This window comes from Pleurodeles waltl, chromosome 8 (assembly GCF_031143425.1).
Source record: "Pleurodeles waltl isolate 20211129_DDA chromosome 8, aPleWal1.hap1.20221129, whole genome shotgun sequence".
Taxonomy (NCBI): Eukaryota; Metazoa; Chordata; class Amphibia; order Caudata; family Salamandridae; genus Pleurodeles; species Pleurodeles waltl.
Genome location: NC_090447.1, coordinates 17307624 through 17323762, shown reverse-complemented (window position 1 = coordinate 17323762; position 16139 = coordinate 17307624). Strand labels below are relative to the sequence as shown.

The 16139-nt window shown below is 45.0% G+C and overlaps 1 protein-coding gene across 1 annotated transcript in view; it reads right to left on the bottom strand.

The window, feature by feature from the left end:
- Positions 1-16139, bottom strand: part of LOC138249302 (extracellular calcium-sensing receptor-like) — a 106400-nt gene that overhangs the window by 33341 nt on the left and 56920 nt on the right. The window contains exon 5 of the mRNA XM_069203260.1: positions 6244-6471. Within this exon, the coding sequence (XP_069059361.1) occupies positions 6244-6471 (228 nt within the window). The remainder of the gene's footprint in view (positions 1-6243; positions 6472-16139) is intronic.

The window sequence follows — 16139 nt, the reverse complement described above, 5'->3', positions numbered from 1 at the left end:
CCCTGTGGGAATTGCCTGTGGTGTGTGGCTAGACACTCAAGGGGAGGAGCCGACTTTAGCAGTGTTCTGTGGTTGGAACGTGGTGCAAATGAACATTACTGTTGAGAAATAGTAAAGCTGAAGGCATGATTATCACCACGTGGAAAAAATATTTCATGAAAAATGTGAAGAGGTCATTACAAACATCAACAGGAGAGTGGAAGCGAGTTTTTTGTGGGATATAAGTCGACAATCCCTCATAAATCTAGCATGCTTTGGTGTTGAAATTCAAATTTTACCCTATTTGGTAATGGGGAATTTTTGCCCTAAGAACACATTTTCATCCTTCTCTTTGATGATGGCGTGCAATGTCATCTACATAGTTTTAGGGTTTAAGCTTGTGATTCCCACTACCAAAGTAAACACATAGCCAGCCGGGAATAACCTTACCCTTGATTTTTAACAGTCCCAGGTGCTTAAGCCATGGCCCCCTGTCTCCAGGGCCTGTAGGATATTGACTTTGGCCTTGTCCAGTGTACTTTGGACGTAGGGCATGTCCTTCCACATTTCTCTGCACCACTTCCCTCAGATCCCACAGGCCATTGTGTTTGGTAGTGGCGCCTTGCTTGAGGCTGCTCTCTGTAGGCTTCAGCTGATTTCTGCTTTCAGTCTTCATTCCTCTCTAACCTGTAGAGCCCATCCTTTGCCAATTAATTTAATCATGCACTGCGCCATCCTCCATGCATCATGATCCTACCTGGCGCTGGTGTGGCCTTCTTCAATGCACTCCCTTCAGTGTGACGCCTCACAGGGCACAGGGCTTGACCCTACCCACTAGATCCCACCCCCAGTCCACCTTCCAGAGATTTTCCTTGAGGGTCTGGCTTTTGGCTATGTCCAGTGTGGTCTGGCACATGGCATAACTCTCGGCTACATCTTGTGCCCATTACCCTGTCTTTGAAACCACTGGACAGCAAGCAGAATAGAGTTTGAAAACAAGCATCTACTTCCCCTGTCAGCACACACAAATGAAAGAGAGTAATTGTAAACTCAGTTAACATGCAATTAATGACATCATGGGTAATGCCACCACTGACATCATTACCAATGGTACTTATGATGGCATCTATGCATATTGAAAATACCAATTGCTTTAATTAAAACATTTAGTGGCCCCTGATCCTCAGGCTTGCTTCCTGCCTGCATCCTCCTGAGGACTGGGGGCCTTCAGCTGTTATCCATCCTCTGGATGATGCAGGGAGGTTTCTCTCCTCCCAGGACACATCAACAGGCCAAGAGCCTCCTAGTAATATGTGAAGCTTGTTGTGATCTGCCTCTCATCACAGACAGTGTTTGTGTGCTCATGCCATGGGGAGTCTGCTCCCAGGAGCTCCCTGGCGCTGGCACTGAGCATGGTGTGGAAGATCCTTACCCAAGGAGCGGGTCATTCACATCCCTAGTGACTGGCGAGTCAAGGAGGGGTTAACGAGACTAGTCATTCCATCACTGGGAAAGCTTGTGAGGGGAGGTGGTCTCTCGCTGCAGGGTTTGTGGGGCTTTGGCCTTACCTCTAAGTATTGTGCTTCTCATTCCTAGATTGTTATTGGATTTAGCTCTGCCCAGCAGGCTGTGGGAAGAGGACCAAATAACCGGGATCTCCTTCCCCAGAGCCCACATGGCACGGCCTCTGTTCATGTCCAGCAGGCAAGGGGGGATGGCTTGTACTTGCACTCAGGGTCACTGCCCCAGAGCCCTTCACCCCCAGCCTGCTCGGGAGCTCGATGAACACTGAGAATGGGCCTGCCCACTTCCTTTATTTCTCTGCACATGCGGCTTGTCAACTAAAAATAACAGTTGCTGAACCAGGGACAGCGGTCCTTGAATCCTCAACTGTATTTTGCACATGGAAATGAATAAGTGACGCAACTCTCTCAGGTGCAAAGGAAAGTCTAACTTAGACCAAAAGTCTAACTTTACGACTAGTAAAGTTAGAATTTTGGTCTAAGTTAGATTTTTTGTCTAAACTTAGACCAAAGATCTAACTTTACTGGCAGTAAAGTTAGACTTTTGGTCTATACTTAGACTTCAGGCCTAAACTTAGGGCCTCATTTACTAAAACTGGTGCACCTGCACTAATGCACAAGTTTTCTAGTGCCAGTCCCCTTAACGATGCCATGGTAGCGCTGTATTTATAATACAGCGCTCCATGGCATACGATTCCACAGATGCACCAGAAATTCTGGTGCATGTGTTGGTGCAACACTGGTGCATTGCTACAGTAGCGTCGGTAATCTGACGCTTCTCCAACAATGCAGGGTGGGTCCCATGTTAAACAGCCCAGCGTCACTTTAACGCCTGCTCTGAGCAGGCATTAAAGTTACGCTATGAAGGCGCAGAATGGTGCAGTGAAATGTAGTAAATTTCACTGCGCCAGTTCTGCGTGGCTTTTAACGATGGAACGGCCACCCTGCGTACATTATACCTGGTGCAGACATAGGGGGTCATTATGACCTTGGCGGGCAGCTACCGCCGCCCGCCAGGCGGTAACCGCCGTGCGGCCGCATCCCGCAGCCCCCATAATGACATTCCCACTGGGCCGGCGGGCGTAAACCAAGTTTGTGCCCGCTGGCCCAGCGGGGATGAGGCCGCAACATAGGAGCCGGCTCACCCCTTACCGCCAGCCTTTTCCTGGCTTGCAAACCGCCAGAAACAGGCTGGCGGTAGGGGTGTCATAATCCCCAGGGCAGCGCTGCTTGCAGCGCTGCCCTGGTGGATTATCACCGCTGGGGCTAAAACGGCGGGAAACCGCCGGCCCCGGCGGTAGCGCCGCGGTCGTAATGAGGGCCTCCGTACCGCCAGCCTCTTGGTGGTAGGGACGCTACATGTCGTAATGACCATCATAATGTGGTGCAGGGCTTTACAAACTGGTGCAATGGTCCCAAATTGAGTCTGAGTCTGAGGTAGAGGGAGGCAGTGAGAAGAAAGGAAAATAGAAAAAGAGGCAAATAAGTTTCATGATGTTTCCTTTTTATCCAAGATTCTTTATACTGATTTCATGAACCTCCGACCGTGTGTGGCCAGTGCAGAGTGCAGTACACAGTCCACGCTCATCAATACCACTCCCGCCAGGGTAATCTTGAACCGTGATAGTCAGCGGCAATAATAATGAGCCCATATCATGAGCTGCCAATGAACTCCCTGGGAGGAGTGCAGCAACATATATCCTGTCTTCATCAGACTCTTTTAATTTAATTTAATTTTGATTTTATTACTACCGCCAGGTGGATTGAATTCTGGACCACTCTACATAAGGAAGTAACAGGGGTGCTGCTAGGCAGTCAGCTACGATGCCCTTTGAGGGCCTTTGTAATTACTTCAAATTATTTTGGTTGTGTATTTGTCCTTTGATATTTCGGACTTTCTTTTCCTCATCTCTTTCTCAGAGATCCACAAATGTGTTTACTTCGGAATGTTTACAGTTGCGCAGGCAGGTTTTACATAATGAACTGAGACAAGAAATCTTATCAAGGACTAATATCGAATTCCTGTGAAAATAATTCTTTCATTGCGCATAAGTACTTTTTGAGTGAATTTATCCCTACAGTATTCCGCTGTGATTTGTTTCCTCAGCTGCCCTGAGCTGCTCATATCAGGTTCTGTGATTAGAGTCATCATGTCGAATGCTCGACTCATTGTCTCCCCCGCCCGCCCCCGTCCATCACTAGAGACCATTCATGTAGTCATCAGCCACCCTGCCCTGGGTGTGGACCTCTGTGATGCAGGTTCATCCCAGGTTGGCCACTCCCGAGCATCTTTCTTCCAGTTGGTAGTGGGCGGGTCCAGCTGATTGTAATGCGCCGGTTCACCAGTACCAGAGCCAGTGCCGAGAACATGCACAGTAAACTAGACACGCGTGCCCAGATTTACAGAAAAAGCAAGGAACACAGCCGAGCGGGCAAAATACTGCGCTGCTTTGAGTGACAGGGAGGGAGCAGGACAGCACCATAGTTACTGACATCTGTCCGTCTCCTCTCCCCTCCCTTGCACCGGCGCTGATTTTAGCTGCTGTGCGCCTCGCACAATCCTTAGCCCCATACTATTAGGGTGCATGCCTGACTCTACCATAGGTTTTGTACAGGAAGGATACCCTAAGTACTAAATACTATGCCTAGACAAGTTTAAAACCTTATACTACTTTGTAAGTTTGTTGTACAGTGCAACACACATGCAAAGTCGGAAAGGAGGGAGAAATGAAAACATTTCTCCTTTTCACATCTTCTTTCAAATGGCGTTAACTTTTGGTGCAAAACCCTGTCTGTTAATGTTTGTGGATAGGAGTTTGCATAAAAAAACATGGGTGGTTGCATGGGAACGCCCATGTACCCCCCATGTAATGCCCATCTTGGCACTAAGTAAGGCAGAGCAGTGCCTCACACTGCTTTATGTTACTTTTAGGGTACTTTCCAGCATTAAACAAGTTTTGCATTGGAAAGTAAATTAGTAAAAAACATTTAAGGCTGGTTAGTGTCACTTTTGTTTTGCTAACACAGCGCAAAACGTTTGAAAATCCACCCCCATTCGTAGGGTAGCATTGTATAGTTTGTTCAAGTCAAAGGCCCAATATGGATCTGAGGGGCATATTTAGAGCCTCTAGTGCCCCGGCGCGTTACTTTCTGTGACGCTCCAGTGGCGCTCTGCCCTGCACCATATTTACAATGTGACGTTAGGCCACTTTTTGTGGCTTTACGCCATGTTGTAAATATGTCCCCTTCACACACAGCACTTTGCGTGGAAGGGGCGTGCAATGGGTGTTTCTGGGGGGTGTGCCACAGTAACACCCATTGCATTTTGATGATTCGTAAATCTGAGGCAATACCAAAAACTAATGCCACCCTAGTGGTGGCATAAGAATGGCACAACAAAGAGAAATACTATTATTTCTCCTCGTTTTTGCTTTTCCTATGTGTGCACACTCAGAAAGAGCAAAAGACACAAAAAGTGGCACAAAAAGTGGCTTAACACTGCTTTGTAAATATGGGGCAGGGCACTGCGCCATCAGAGCGTCGGTAAAAGCAAAGTTCCGGTAGCACAATGCCCTTGTAAATGAGGGCCATAGTGTTGTGTACTGACATCAGACATACTTTAGAGAAAAGGAATAGGTAGGAAGGGAAAGTTGGGGACACTGGGCTTCACATGTGCATGCAAGACAATCCAGATGTTGCAACCTTCTGCCAAACAACCAAAGAAGGGGCCGTGCCATCAGTTACTTCATTGAGCTCTAGCCAGTTGAATTTAAATAACGAATGTGCAGTGGGATTCTGGCCCGCAACATTATTCTATAGAGATCTTTAAATGCATTAATGCGTCCTTATCAAGGAAATCCAATTGTATATATTCCATTGTATATATTTTATGATGTGTTTAATCTCAGGCTTTAAAAAGCTTCACGCTCATAGGGCAGCCACTCACATGGCATATTTCGGAAGGCACTCTATGGTTCAGACTTACGCCTATGAATTGTACTTAGGAATGCACTGCTTCTAAATGACTAGACGCTTCTCTGAAAGGTCCATATGATACTAGAAATGAGTCAAGTTTATTGCAAAGGCTCCATTCAGTTGTCTTCTGATTTCTCCAAAACATCTTGAAAGAAAATCAGATACTGACTGGACTCATATTTTGTCACGCTTTGGGCCCAATGCACAAATTATTTTCTGCGACTGAACATAACTTGCCCCTGGATTTTGAGGAGTGAGTCACACCTAGTCATGGACAACAGCTTGGTGACTATGATAGCTTCTATAGGGCCCGCTATACATTGGTAATCTACCTGAATATTGAAGCTAAAATTTCGAGGTATAGAAATATGAAGGACAAAATATTGAATCCAAAATATCAAAAGGTAAATAAGTATAGATTTTCTATATCCAACTCAACATCTATATACCTTGATTATATATGTGCCTGCAAGGCATGTGGATGTGGAGTTATGAACAGTAAGTCTGCGCTTCCTCTATGAACATTCTCAATATTCTCGCCTCTGATATTTTGTCCACAATATTCTTGTATCTCAATATTATTAGTCTTGATAGTCTTTGGTACAATCTATAGATTAGCAGACAACCTCTGCATCTGGAAAAGGAGCATGGTGAAGTTCAGTGTTGTATATAGAGGAAGAGAAAGTGAGGGGATATCTTATTAGTGGTGCATCTGCTGTCACTCCTGGATCAGTAAATTCACCGCCCTTCCTCGCTCAAGCCTTACTTCAGAGGATCCATCACTCCACAGGATGCTGCCACTGCTGATGCTGATGTCTTTGCCTCTGGGGTCCCTGGGGTCTATGCTTCCCACCTTCAGCAACTGAAATCCTTCATCCTCAGAAATCCCAAAATTCATGATGTCAAAGAAGGGGGGTGGATCTCCATTTTCATCAAAGAATATTTCGTGTCCACTGCGAGTCTTAAATTGTTGATTTTTCAGATAGTGGAGAATCTGTGGAGTGTGAGAAAAGAAAGGTTTGTTTTGAAGAAGAGTTGTGTTATCTCCTGTCATCTGGTCATCCTTTCATTCCCCCTCCCTTATCTCCAGTGTGTCATAGTACAATACATTTTTAGTTTTTTTCATATTTACCTATGTATTTTTTGTGTCTTCTCTCAGATGTTTCCGGTACATAAACCTATATTCATCTGGATGTCCCACTGTCTTGCCACTTGTTATGGTCACTGCTCACCAAATACTACTTATGTTTTTCAAGAACATCGCTGGACTTAAAAAATACCAAAATATCTGTTCCCAACACTGATACTAAATGAATGTGCTCCAAGAAAGATAGAAAAAGTGTTGAAAACAAAATGTTGTACTGTAAAGATGTTATTATTACAGACACACTGAGTACTCCCTACACTCTTTGAAATAACTTTAAACCTTTATCCTCAAGGTACTAATCCAAGGCAGATAAAACACACCTAGGTGACATGAAAGGACAGCAATCTAGCAACAACTCACGGTATAGAGAGATACCCAGACCAGGATAGGATCCAGGTTGCTGTACCAAAACGTTTCCCTCCTGTAGGCTGATCCACTCTTACAGTTGGGATAAAATGAATTACTACAGAAAAAGTACTAAATCACCAGTAAACCAAAAATGCACTCAAAAATGTTCTTCTCGTTCCTGAATGTATGATGTACTAAAATGAATTAGCAGCTGTGCAGGATGCAGGGCCTGTGAAAGTAATAGGGCCACAGTTTCCCTTCCGGGAAACCCAGCACCCCATTGTAGCGCTTGACTCTCACAGGAGTGCAAGGAATACTAGGGAGAGGCGGAGTGGGCTAGTAATCACCTTTCGCTAGCACTCAATAATAGCACTCAACTTTGCATTTAGAAAGAGTACATTTGGGGCCAGATGTATGAAAAAAGCCTTTTGCGAATCGGAAATAGCGATTTTGAAGAAATCCCTATTTCTGATTCGCAAAATGCAATGTATCATATTTGCGATTCGGTAATAGCGATTTCTTTAAAATCGCAAATGCTATTACCGAATCGCAAATTGCAATACCGGCCCCCATTCGCATCTAAGGGCCTGTCGGCCCATATTTGCGAATATTTTGCATGTCCCAAATTGCGAATTCCTAACTGGAATTCGCAATTTTGGGAAATGCAAAGTCCATGGTGCTGGGGGCCTAAGGCCCCCTCTGCTGCACCCAAAAACATTTTTTAACAACATGTAAGGTGCACACATGCCAAAAGGGCATGTGTGCTTTACATGTAAATTTTAAAAATGCATTTTAAATGCATTTTTAAAATTTGCACATGGTTACCACCAAGTTCAACTTGGTGGTAATAGCGATTCCTTAATGCCCAATTCGCATTAAGGAATTGCTTCATACATGTGCTTTAGAAATCGCAAATAAGGATTCCTTATTTGCGATTTCTTATTTAGAGAGTCGCAGTTTTAAGGAATCGTTATTTTAGCAATTCCTTAAAATTGCATTCAGAATGCCTTTGATACATTCTGAAAGGGCTTTTTGCATTTGCAAACGGGCATTTGCAGCATTTGCGAATGCAAAAAGCTTTGAAACATCTGCCCCTTAATGCACACACTACTAACTATTAATGTACAAGGCAGATTAAATATACCTTAGATGATGAGCTGTAATCATTTGTGACTCCTACTGGGCTATGAAACTCCAAATCACTATTCCACCCTCCTATACCAGACAGACATCCTTATATAAAGGGGTATTACTTCAAATAAAGCAAGCCTATTAGCTTTACCAAGGTTCATCACTGCATAGAAGTCAAGCCTATTGCTTTTTTCAAAAGTGGACCATATTAGAAGGAAAATATCTATATGTTGCAACCACCACCATGTCTTGTGTAAATACAACAATCAATAATAACCATGTGTACACACAGGAATGACTGTCAAGAAAGCACTTTAGTTTAACATGGCTCAACCATCACTGTCAGGATCATTGGTTGATAAAGCACTGAGGATAAACAGAATATGTGTCTGTGTCTTTTTATACACATTCAAGCCACATGAGTAAGAACGCTGCACTTCAGCTGAAGAGCAAATGCTCCAGCTTTGGGAGTGTTTGATGTGAAAATGAATATCCTGGGACAGTCATAATTCCTTCTGACCCTGCAGACTTAGGGTCCGTTGTAACCATTATTGGGAAGGCTGCTATGCCTCCTGCAGCTCCCCATAACATTGTTGGTGGCGCCACTAAACGTTTCATGGGCATCAAAGGAAAGAAGAATAGGCAAGTTGAAGAAACACTAGCGGGAATAATGGGGTGCTCCCTTGCGGGAGCGGGTGCAGTAATTAGGAAGCTCCAGCAGCATTGCTTCCCAGCCATTGGGCCTTGGGCCACATGGTTTCCTTTTTGTTTTTTGTTTGTATTTTTTTAAAGGATACCCCAGTTCTCTTATTCACTGGGGACACACAGGGCCGGCTCCCTGGGCAACTAGCTCTGTCCTCACTGGCATGGAAGCCGGATTCCTGAATCTCCTTGCCTCCTCTGTGCACTACTCCTGCTTTTGTCTTACCTTGTTGGGGTGCCTGGGGATGGGGTCTCGGGTCACTTTCCTCTGGCTTGAGGGGCACGACGGTGCTCCCCATCTGCACGCCTTGGTGGAAAGAGACCCCTTTCTTGTGCCAGTTTCCATGGAAGGGGGTCCCCCGGAGTGAATGAAAATAAGAGAATGGGGCCCCACAGATATTTCCCAGGGACAAATGAAGAAATGACTCTTGTCATCAGTGCATTGGTGTCTTGGAACAGGAGACATGGGTGTATGTGTCTCATATTTTGTATCTGGTAATGTGCTGCTTTTGAAGTGATTAACGACTTACTACGTATAGACAATTGTGAGATTGGCTGCACAGGGTGAAGGTAGGAAAGGAAAAGAAGACTTGTATTCAATCAATTTAAAACATAATAGGAGAGATGGGAGGGGTGTTAATGTCTAAAGGAAGGTGGTGTATGGTGAGAATAGGAGTGAACTTTGGATGGACCACTGAAGGACCCCAACAGGAGGAGGGGTTGACGATGATCACTTGGAATCTCATGCCTGATATATACCACAAGAAACACTTTATAGTTTACCCCTTGATATGAATGTCATGAATGTAGAACTTTTTATAGAATGACTTACGGTGTCAAATGCTGACAACAAGTCAAGAAGAAAGTTTATAGAAGATAGGTGATTGTATGTGGCAAGCAGGGGGAATAAAGGTGGCAACATGAGAGAATGTAGTTTCAATTGAGTGAGTCGGATAGAAGCCTGACTATAAGAGGTTGATAGAAGAAAGGGAGTTAGTGACCTGGTTGAAAAATAGACATGTAAACTATCTTGGAGAAGAAATGTGTAGAAAAGTACCCTCTTTTTGGCATGTTACCCCCAATTTATGCCTGATGTCATTGTGTTTGACTGTGTTACTGGGATCCTGCAAACCAAGACCCTAGTGGTTATGCTCTGTCTCCTCTAAATTTTGTCACTGCATACTGGCAATCCAGTATTTCACCCAAAATGGGCACACTGGTCACCCCTTATAAGTCCCTAGTATATGGTCCCTCGGTACCCAGGGCATTGGGGTTCCAATCAATGAATCAATGAATCAGTAATTTGTAGAGCGCGCTACTCACCCGTTAGGGTCTCAAGGTGCTGAGGGTGAGAGGGGGCGGGGGAGGCTTCCAGGGGATCCCTATGGGCTGCAGCATTTCTTTTGCCACCCATAGGGAGCCCATGCAAAGGCTTCTACAGGACTGCCATTTCAGCCTGTGTGAAATGGTGCATGCATCCGTTAACTGCCATTTACACTGCACCAAGTCGCTTAGAAGTCACCTATATGTCAGGCCTTCCAGCCCTGAAGGCTAGGTGCAGAGTACCTGTGTGTGAGTGCACCCCTGCCCTAGCAGAGGTCTACACCAGTTGCAGGGACCCCCAGTCCCTGCTCTGGTTTGAAACTGGGCAAAGGAACGGGGAGTGACCACTCCCCTGTCCATCACCACCCAAGGGGTGGTGTTCAGAACTCCTCCAGAGTGTCCCTGGGTTTTGCCATCTTGGATTCCAAGTTGACAGGGCACTCTGGGAGCATCTGAGTGGCCAGTGCAAGCAGGTGACGTCAGAGCCCTCCCGTGACAGGTGCTTACCTGTTTAGCTGACCAATCCCCCTTTCAGGGCTATTTAGGGTCTCTCTCTTGGGTGGTTCTTCAGATCCGGATTGCGAGACTCCGGCAGGAATCCTCTGAATCCTTTACTTCACCTTCTTACCAAAGAAATTGCACCTGGACCCTCCAGGAACTCTACAAATTGCAACAAAGACGCAAAGACGACTTCTGCAACATTGTATCTTAAGCTCCTGCCAGCAACTGCAACTGTTTCTAGGACGTGCATCCTCTGAGGACTGTCTGTCTTCAGCCTGCACCAGAAGAACAAAGGAATCTCCCTTGAAGTGAAGGAGTCACTTCCCTGCTTCAGCAAGCACCCCTCTGCAGCGATGACCATTGGCGTGGGTCCCCTCTCCTGAAGAAGTGTGTTGATCCAGCATCACGGGTAGTGGACTGAAGTGTTCCCAATGGTCCTGAAGTCCTACTGTCCAACTATGGTGGAGGTAAGAGCCTCCCTCCCCACACAAGACTGTACCCCTGTGAACCCTGTGTTTTGCAGTTGCCAAGGCTTTTTGGCATCCTTCCACAAAGTTCTCCATGCACCATGCAGCTCCAGCCACCAGCACATCTTCCTTCAATGCACAGCTTCCTGAGTGGTGCTCCAAGGGTGTAGGATCCCTTTGTGTAGTGCTGCCTGGATCTCCTTTTGCACCTTCCTTGTCCCCGTGCTGTGGGACTCCTGTATGGACTGCCTGGCCTTCTGTGGGCTCTCTGAACTGCTGGGAGCCCCCTTTGACTCCTCCTCCTGAGTAGAGTCGACCTGGTCCTTCCTGATCCTAGGCAGCGAAATTTTCTGCTAACCCTGAGCTTTGCGTTTACCAAGGCTTGTTGGCGGAATCCAGCAACGCAATCCAGACTACAATCATCCATCCAGCGTGGGACATCTTCTGCACCAACCAGGAACCAGCATCCATCTTCTTGGGTGCAGTACTGACTGTTGTTCTCCACCGGTGGTTCTTCTTTTGCATCTTCACCCGGGTTAACAGTGGCTCCTGTTCTTCCTGGACTCTTCAGTACTTCTTCGACTTGGTCCCCTTTTCCACAGGTCTTCAAGTCCAGTAATCCACTCTTGCAGTCTCTTCTGGTTCTTGCATTATCTTCTTTTTTGTTTTCTTGTGTGTTCTAGGAAAGTTCCTGTGATTTACTCCTAATTTCCTGGGCTCTAGGGTGGGTTCTATTACTTACCTTTGGTGTTTTATAATACTCCCAGCACCCCTCTACACACTAGGTGGGAAACCAACATTCGCATTCCACTTTTTTAGGATATGGTTTGTGTTCCTCCTAGGCCCATTTCTAACTATTGTGATTTTCACTATTTGCACTGTTTTCCAACTGTTCACTTACCTGTTTTTGGATACTAGTGTATATGTTGTGTATTTTACTTACCTCGTAAGGGAGTATAGTCTCTATGGTATTTTTGGCAAGTGTGTCACCAAAATAAAGTACCTTTATTTTTGTACCACTGAGCATTTTCTTTCATGTGTGTAAGTACTGTATGACTATAGTGATATTGCATGAGCTTTGCCTGTCTCCTAGTTAGGCCTTGACTGGTCATCCACACTACCACTAGAGAGCCTGGCTTCTAGACACTGCCTACATTTCACTAATAAGGGACTCTGGTCTATGTATCTGTGGTACCCACTACAAACCAAGCAAGCCTCCTACAAAAAGGTAGTTGGGAAACCTTGTGATGTTTAGAGGGATATGATATAATTGATATACTCATTACTGAACAAAACACACTCTCTGCATGCAACTCTGTTTGCTTGACATCTTTAGGACAAAGATCATGCATCTGAGTCATTTTGTAGTCATCAATTTTGTTATCAAATGTGTAAATGCATCCTTCAAACTCAGGAATGTATTCCAAATGTCAAGCCTGATTTTATCACCCTGCAGCTAAAATACTCCAGTGTGAGCATCTCACATCCCTCACAAGCTGCAGAAAGATCCTAGTTTATCCTAGAAAATTAGTAAACAATGTTTGGCCTGCCATGAGCTTAACACTCTCCAGAGTATCTTCATCTCTTGACTGAGACAAGATCATGACTGGAAGACTACGTCCATGAGCATCAGGATAGAACTGCTTTTTTGAAGCTGCACTCTACTCTTACTCTACAGTTGAAATTAATTTAAAACAGTTTGGTCCCAATTGACTCTAATCATCCGGTCGAATTGGAGAATGGTTCCCTACCCAAATGTTGGGTTAGAAAAGTCTCTTACATGGTAACAGACGTGTATCACTGCCATGGGTGGCAAGATGCAATAATCAGGGCATTCAGGGCACGGTGTGCATGTATCATCCTTGCTCACCTTGCCCTGATAGCCCATCTGCAATTATATTAGGATCCCTGGTGCTCGTTTTTGGCCAAGTGGAACAAGCATCATGAGTGTGCGCCATGACGTAGGCCTGCCTCATAGATTGTTGTCTCTCTTAGACCAGGAGGGGCACCAGAAAGCATTACTAGTGTGTGGTGAAAGAATACTGCCTTTCAGGAGGAGTTAAGAAGACCAATGGCATCAGTGGCAGCATACTGTTTTTCAAGTAAAAGTGATCAATAGATTGACTAGGTCTTTTTACCTGTGTCACTGGAGTTGGGCCTACAGGTCCAATCATCTCAAATTCTGCTGCTGTAAGTGCACTGAAATGTAAATGTACCTTGAGTAGTGCAATACAGAGAAGCCTGCACTGGAATGTATGTGTACAATGAGATGTGCAATACAGGGAAGCCAGAGTGCATGTCTGTGTGTGCACATTGAGATGTTAATTGAATAATACTATTTACATTGATTGATTGTACTTTTACTAATATATTTATTTTTTATCAATATATTTCTTTGTAAAACAGTACGCTTCCTTACTTTGTTTGCATTTATAGGCACTACAGTTGGATCGTATGACCAACACTAAAGTAATTTATGAACAAATTCCTCAGGAACATTTTGTTGTTTGAACGTTATAAAAGTGGGATTTTCAAACTTATAATGATAAATCCGTCAATACCATTAGAAAGGATTTATTATTTGAAGTTCATAGATACCAAACATGTTATATTTACCACCTTTGGTTTAGGAATTACAGTTTACTGAATATTGGAGGGGTAGTCCTCACAGTAGTGTAAAATTAATGTGGGAGTTTTTCAGTACCAGACATGTAAAACTTAAAATTGTATGTCCTACCTTTTTCTTCCACAGCACTCTGCACTATGGGCTACGTAGGACCTACCTTGGGGTGACCTATATGTAATAAAAGGGGAGTTTACTGCTTGGTAAAGGGTTTGAAATGCCAAGTCAACATAGCAGTGGAACACTGCATTCAGTCTGTAATGACAGGACTGGCACATGTTTTGAAGTGCTATTTAAGTGGGTAGCACAATACATACTGCAGGCCCACTGATAACATTTAATTTGCAGGCCGTGGGTATAAGGTACACCATTCTATTAGGGATGTACAAGTAAATTAAATATGCCACTCAGACCATGCTTAGGGGAGTGAGCACAAGCACTTTAGCACTGGCTAGCAGTGATAAAAATGCACAGAGTCCTAAGGCCAGCAAACATGCCCCTGACCCCACTTCCTACGACTGTAGTCCTGCCAACTATCACGCATTTCACGTTAGGTTAACACCGTTTAAGTTCAGTACCCACTTTACCTCCTGATCGGTAATTGGCCACACACACAAGATAAGAGAAAGCTAAGCTGGAGAACTCTTTTTCCCAGCCTTCTTGTGGATGGTGATGCTCTTTTTTATTAGGTATCTGACAGTGACACCTAGTGGCAGCCAGCTCTGTTGGTCAAAACACATGTGCAAGTTCACATGAACCCCTGAAGAAGCGGCGCTCTTGCCTGATCAGCCAAGTCTGTTCCAGAAATATGTTGCAGCTGCTGGGAAGAGTGTTGGAGCCAAGTAGATGGGCCGGTTTAACACACGTGACTGTAGTGCACGGGCGGCAAAATAAATCCAATATATTGATATTTGCCAGTCCAATTTAAGTAAATGAATAATTGTGCATAACAGTTCCTTCGCCAGCAGGTGGGAAATGCCATTGAATGAGAAACTTTATTTATATTTTCCAGGGTTTGTGTAAAGTACGCTTTTAGCCAGTTCTGACTTTACAGTCCTATTGATTACCTATCAACCCTATCAGATTAGCGTCATTTTGGCCCATGTTTATACATTTACCGCCAGCTAACGCCATTCCTACGCACCATGCGGGCCTTATTTAAGGATTGACGTTAGCCGGAGCTGCGGGCTGGTCAGAGTAAAAAACAAATGACTCAAACCAGGCAGCGTCGGCGTAGGGGAAAATGGGGGTTGTGCATCAAAAAATGGTGCAAGTCAGGTTTGAGTCAAAAATCATGGCTCAAACCGAACTTGTGCCATTTTTTGACGCACAACCCTCATTGAAATGACAGGAGTCATGCCCCCTTGCCCAATGGCCATGCCCAGGGGACTTCTGTCCCCTGGGCATGGCCATTTGGCACAGTGGCATGTAGGGAGGCCCAAAGCAGGCCACTTTAAAAAATATAAAAATAATACTTACCTCAACTTACCTGTACTGACCTGGGATCGGTCCCCCCATCCATGGGTGTCCTCCTGGGGTGGGCGAGGGTGGCAGGAGGTGCCCCTGGGGGCAGGGAAGGGCACCTCTGGACTGCTTCCATGGTCTGAGACCATGGAAGTGAGCCCACAGGTCCCTTAACGCCTGCCCTCACCCAGGCGTTAAAGAATGGCACACATCAGGCTGTGCGCCGTTTTTTAAGGCCCGCCCCCTCCTGTGCGTCAAAATGACGCAGGAGTATAAATAAGGCGCTCAGGCCTTAAAGTAATTTTTTGGACAGGAACGCCTACCTTGCATGTCATTAATGCAAGGCGGTTTCCTGCATCCAAAAAATGACACACACGGATGTTTTTTGACGTCTGCGGGGTCGGGCGTCATAGTTTAAATATGGGGCAAGGTTTGCGCCGAATGTGAGTCAAACTTTTTGACGCACATTCGGCGCAAACTGAGTATAAATATGCCCCTTTGATTGTCTACATTCGGTGCTGGTTTAGAATCTCATCACTGCTTCATTAGTGTCAATGAGTACAAACACTTTTTAAACAGACTTGTGAATCGCATTTATGTGGAGCAGTTTGTGTTTAGGGTCATGCACTCATTAACTGAACAAAAGGGTTTGAATACACTCACCATAAAATGTCACTCAGATCGTCAAGCATGAGGAAATCAAATGTCACGTATAAACAGAATGAATACACAGAAATGTGAAAGTAAGGAAGCAGAAATCGTGGCGGTGCCCTCTCCATGCCCTCTCATCAGAGGGCTGCAGACACTGAGGGCTTGATGAGACTTGGGAATACTTCTTGTCACTGTCGGTCAGGGCTACTTTAGGTGCCATGGTGAGGCTGTGAAACATTTGATCTCAACCTTTTCCTCCAATGCAGGCTCGTGTCTGGCTTATACTGAGTTATCATAGCTGTTGC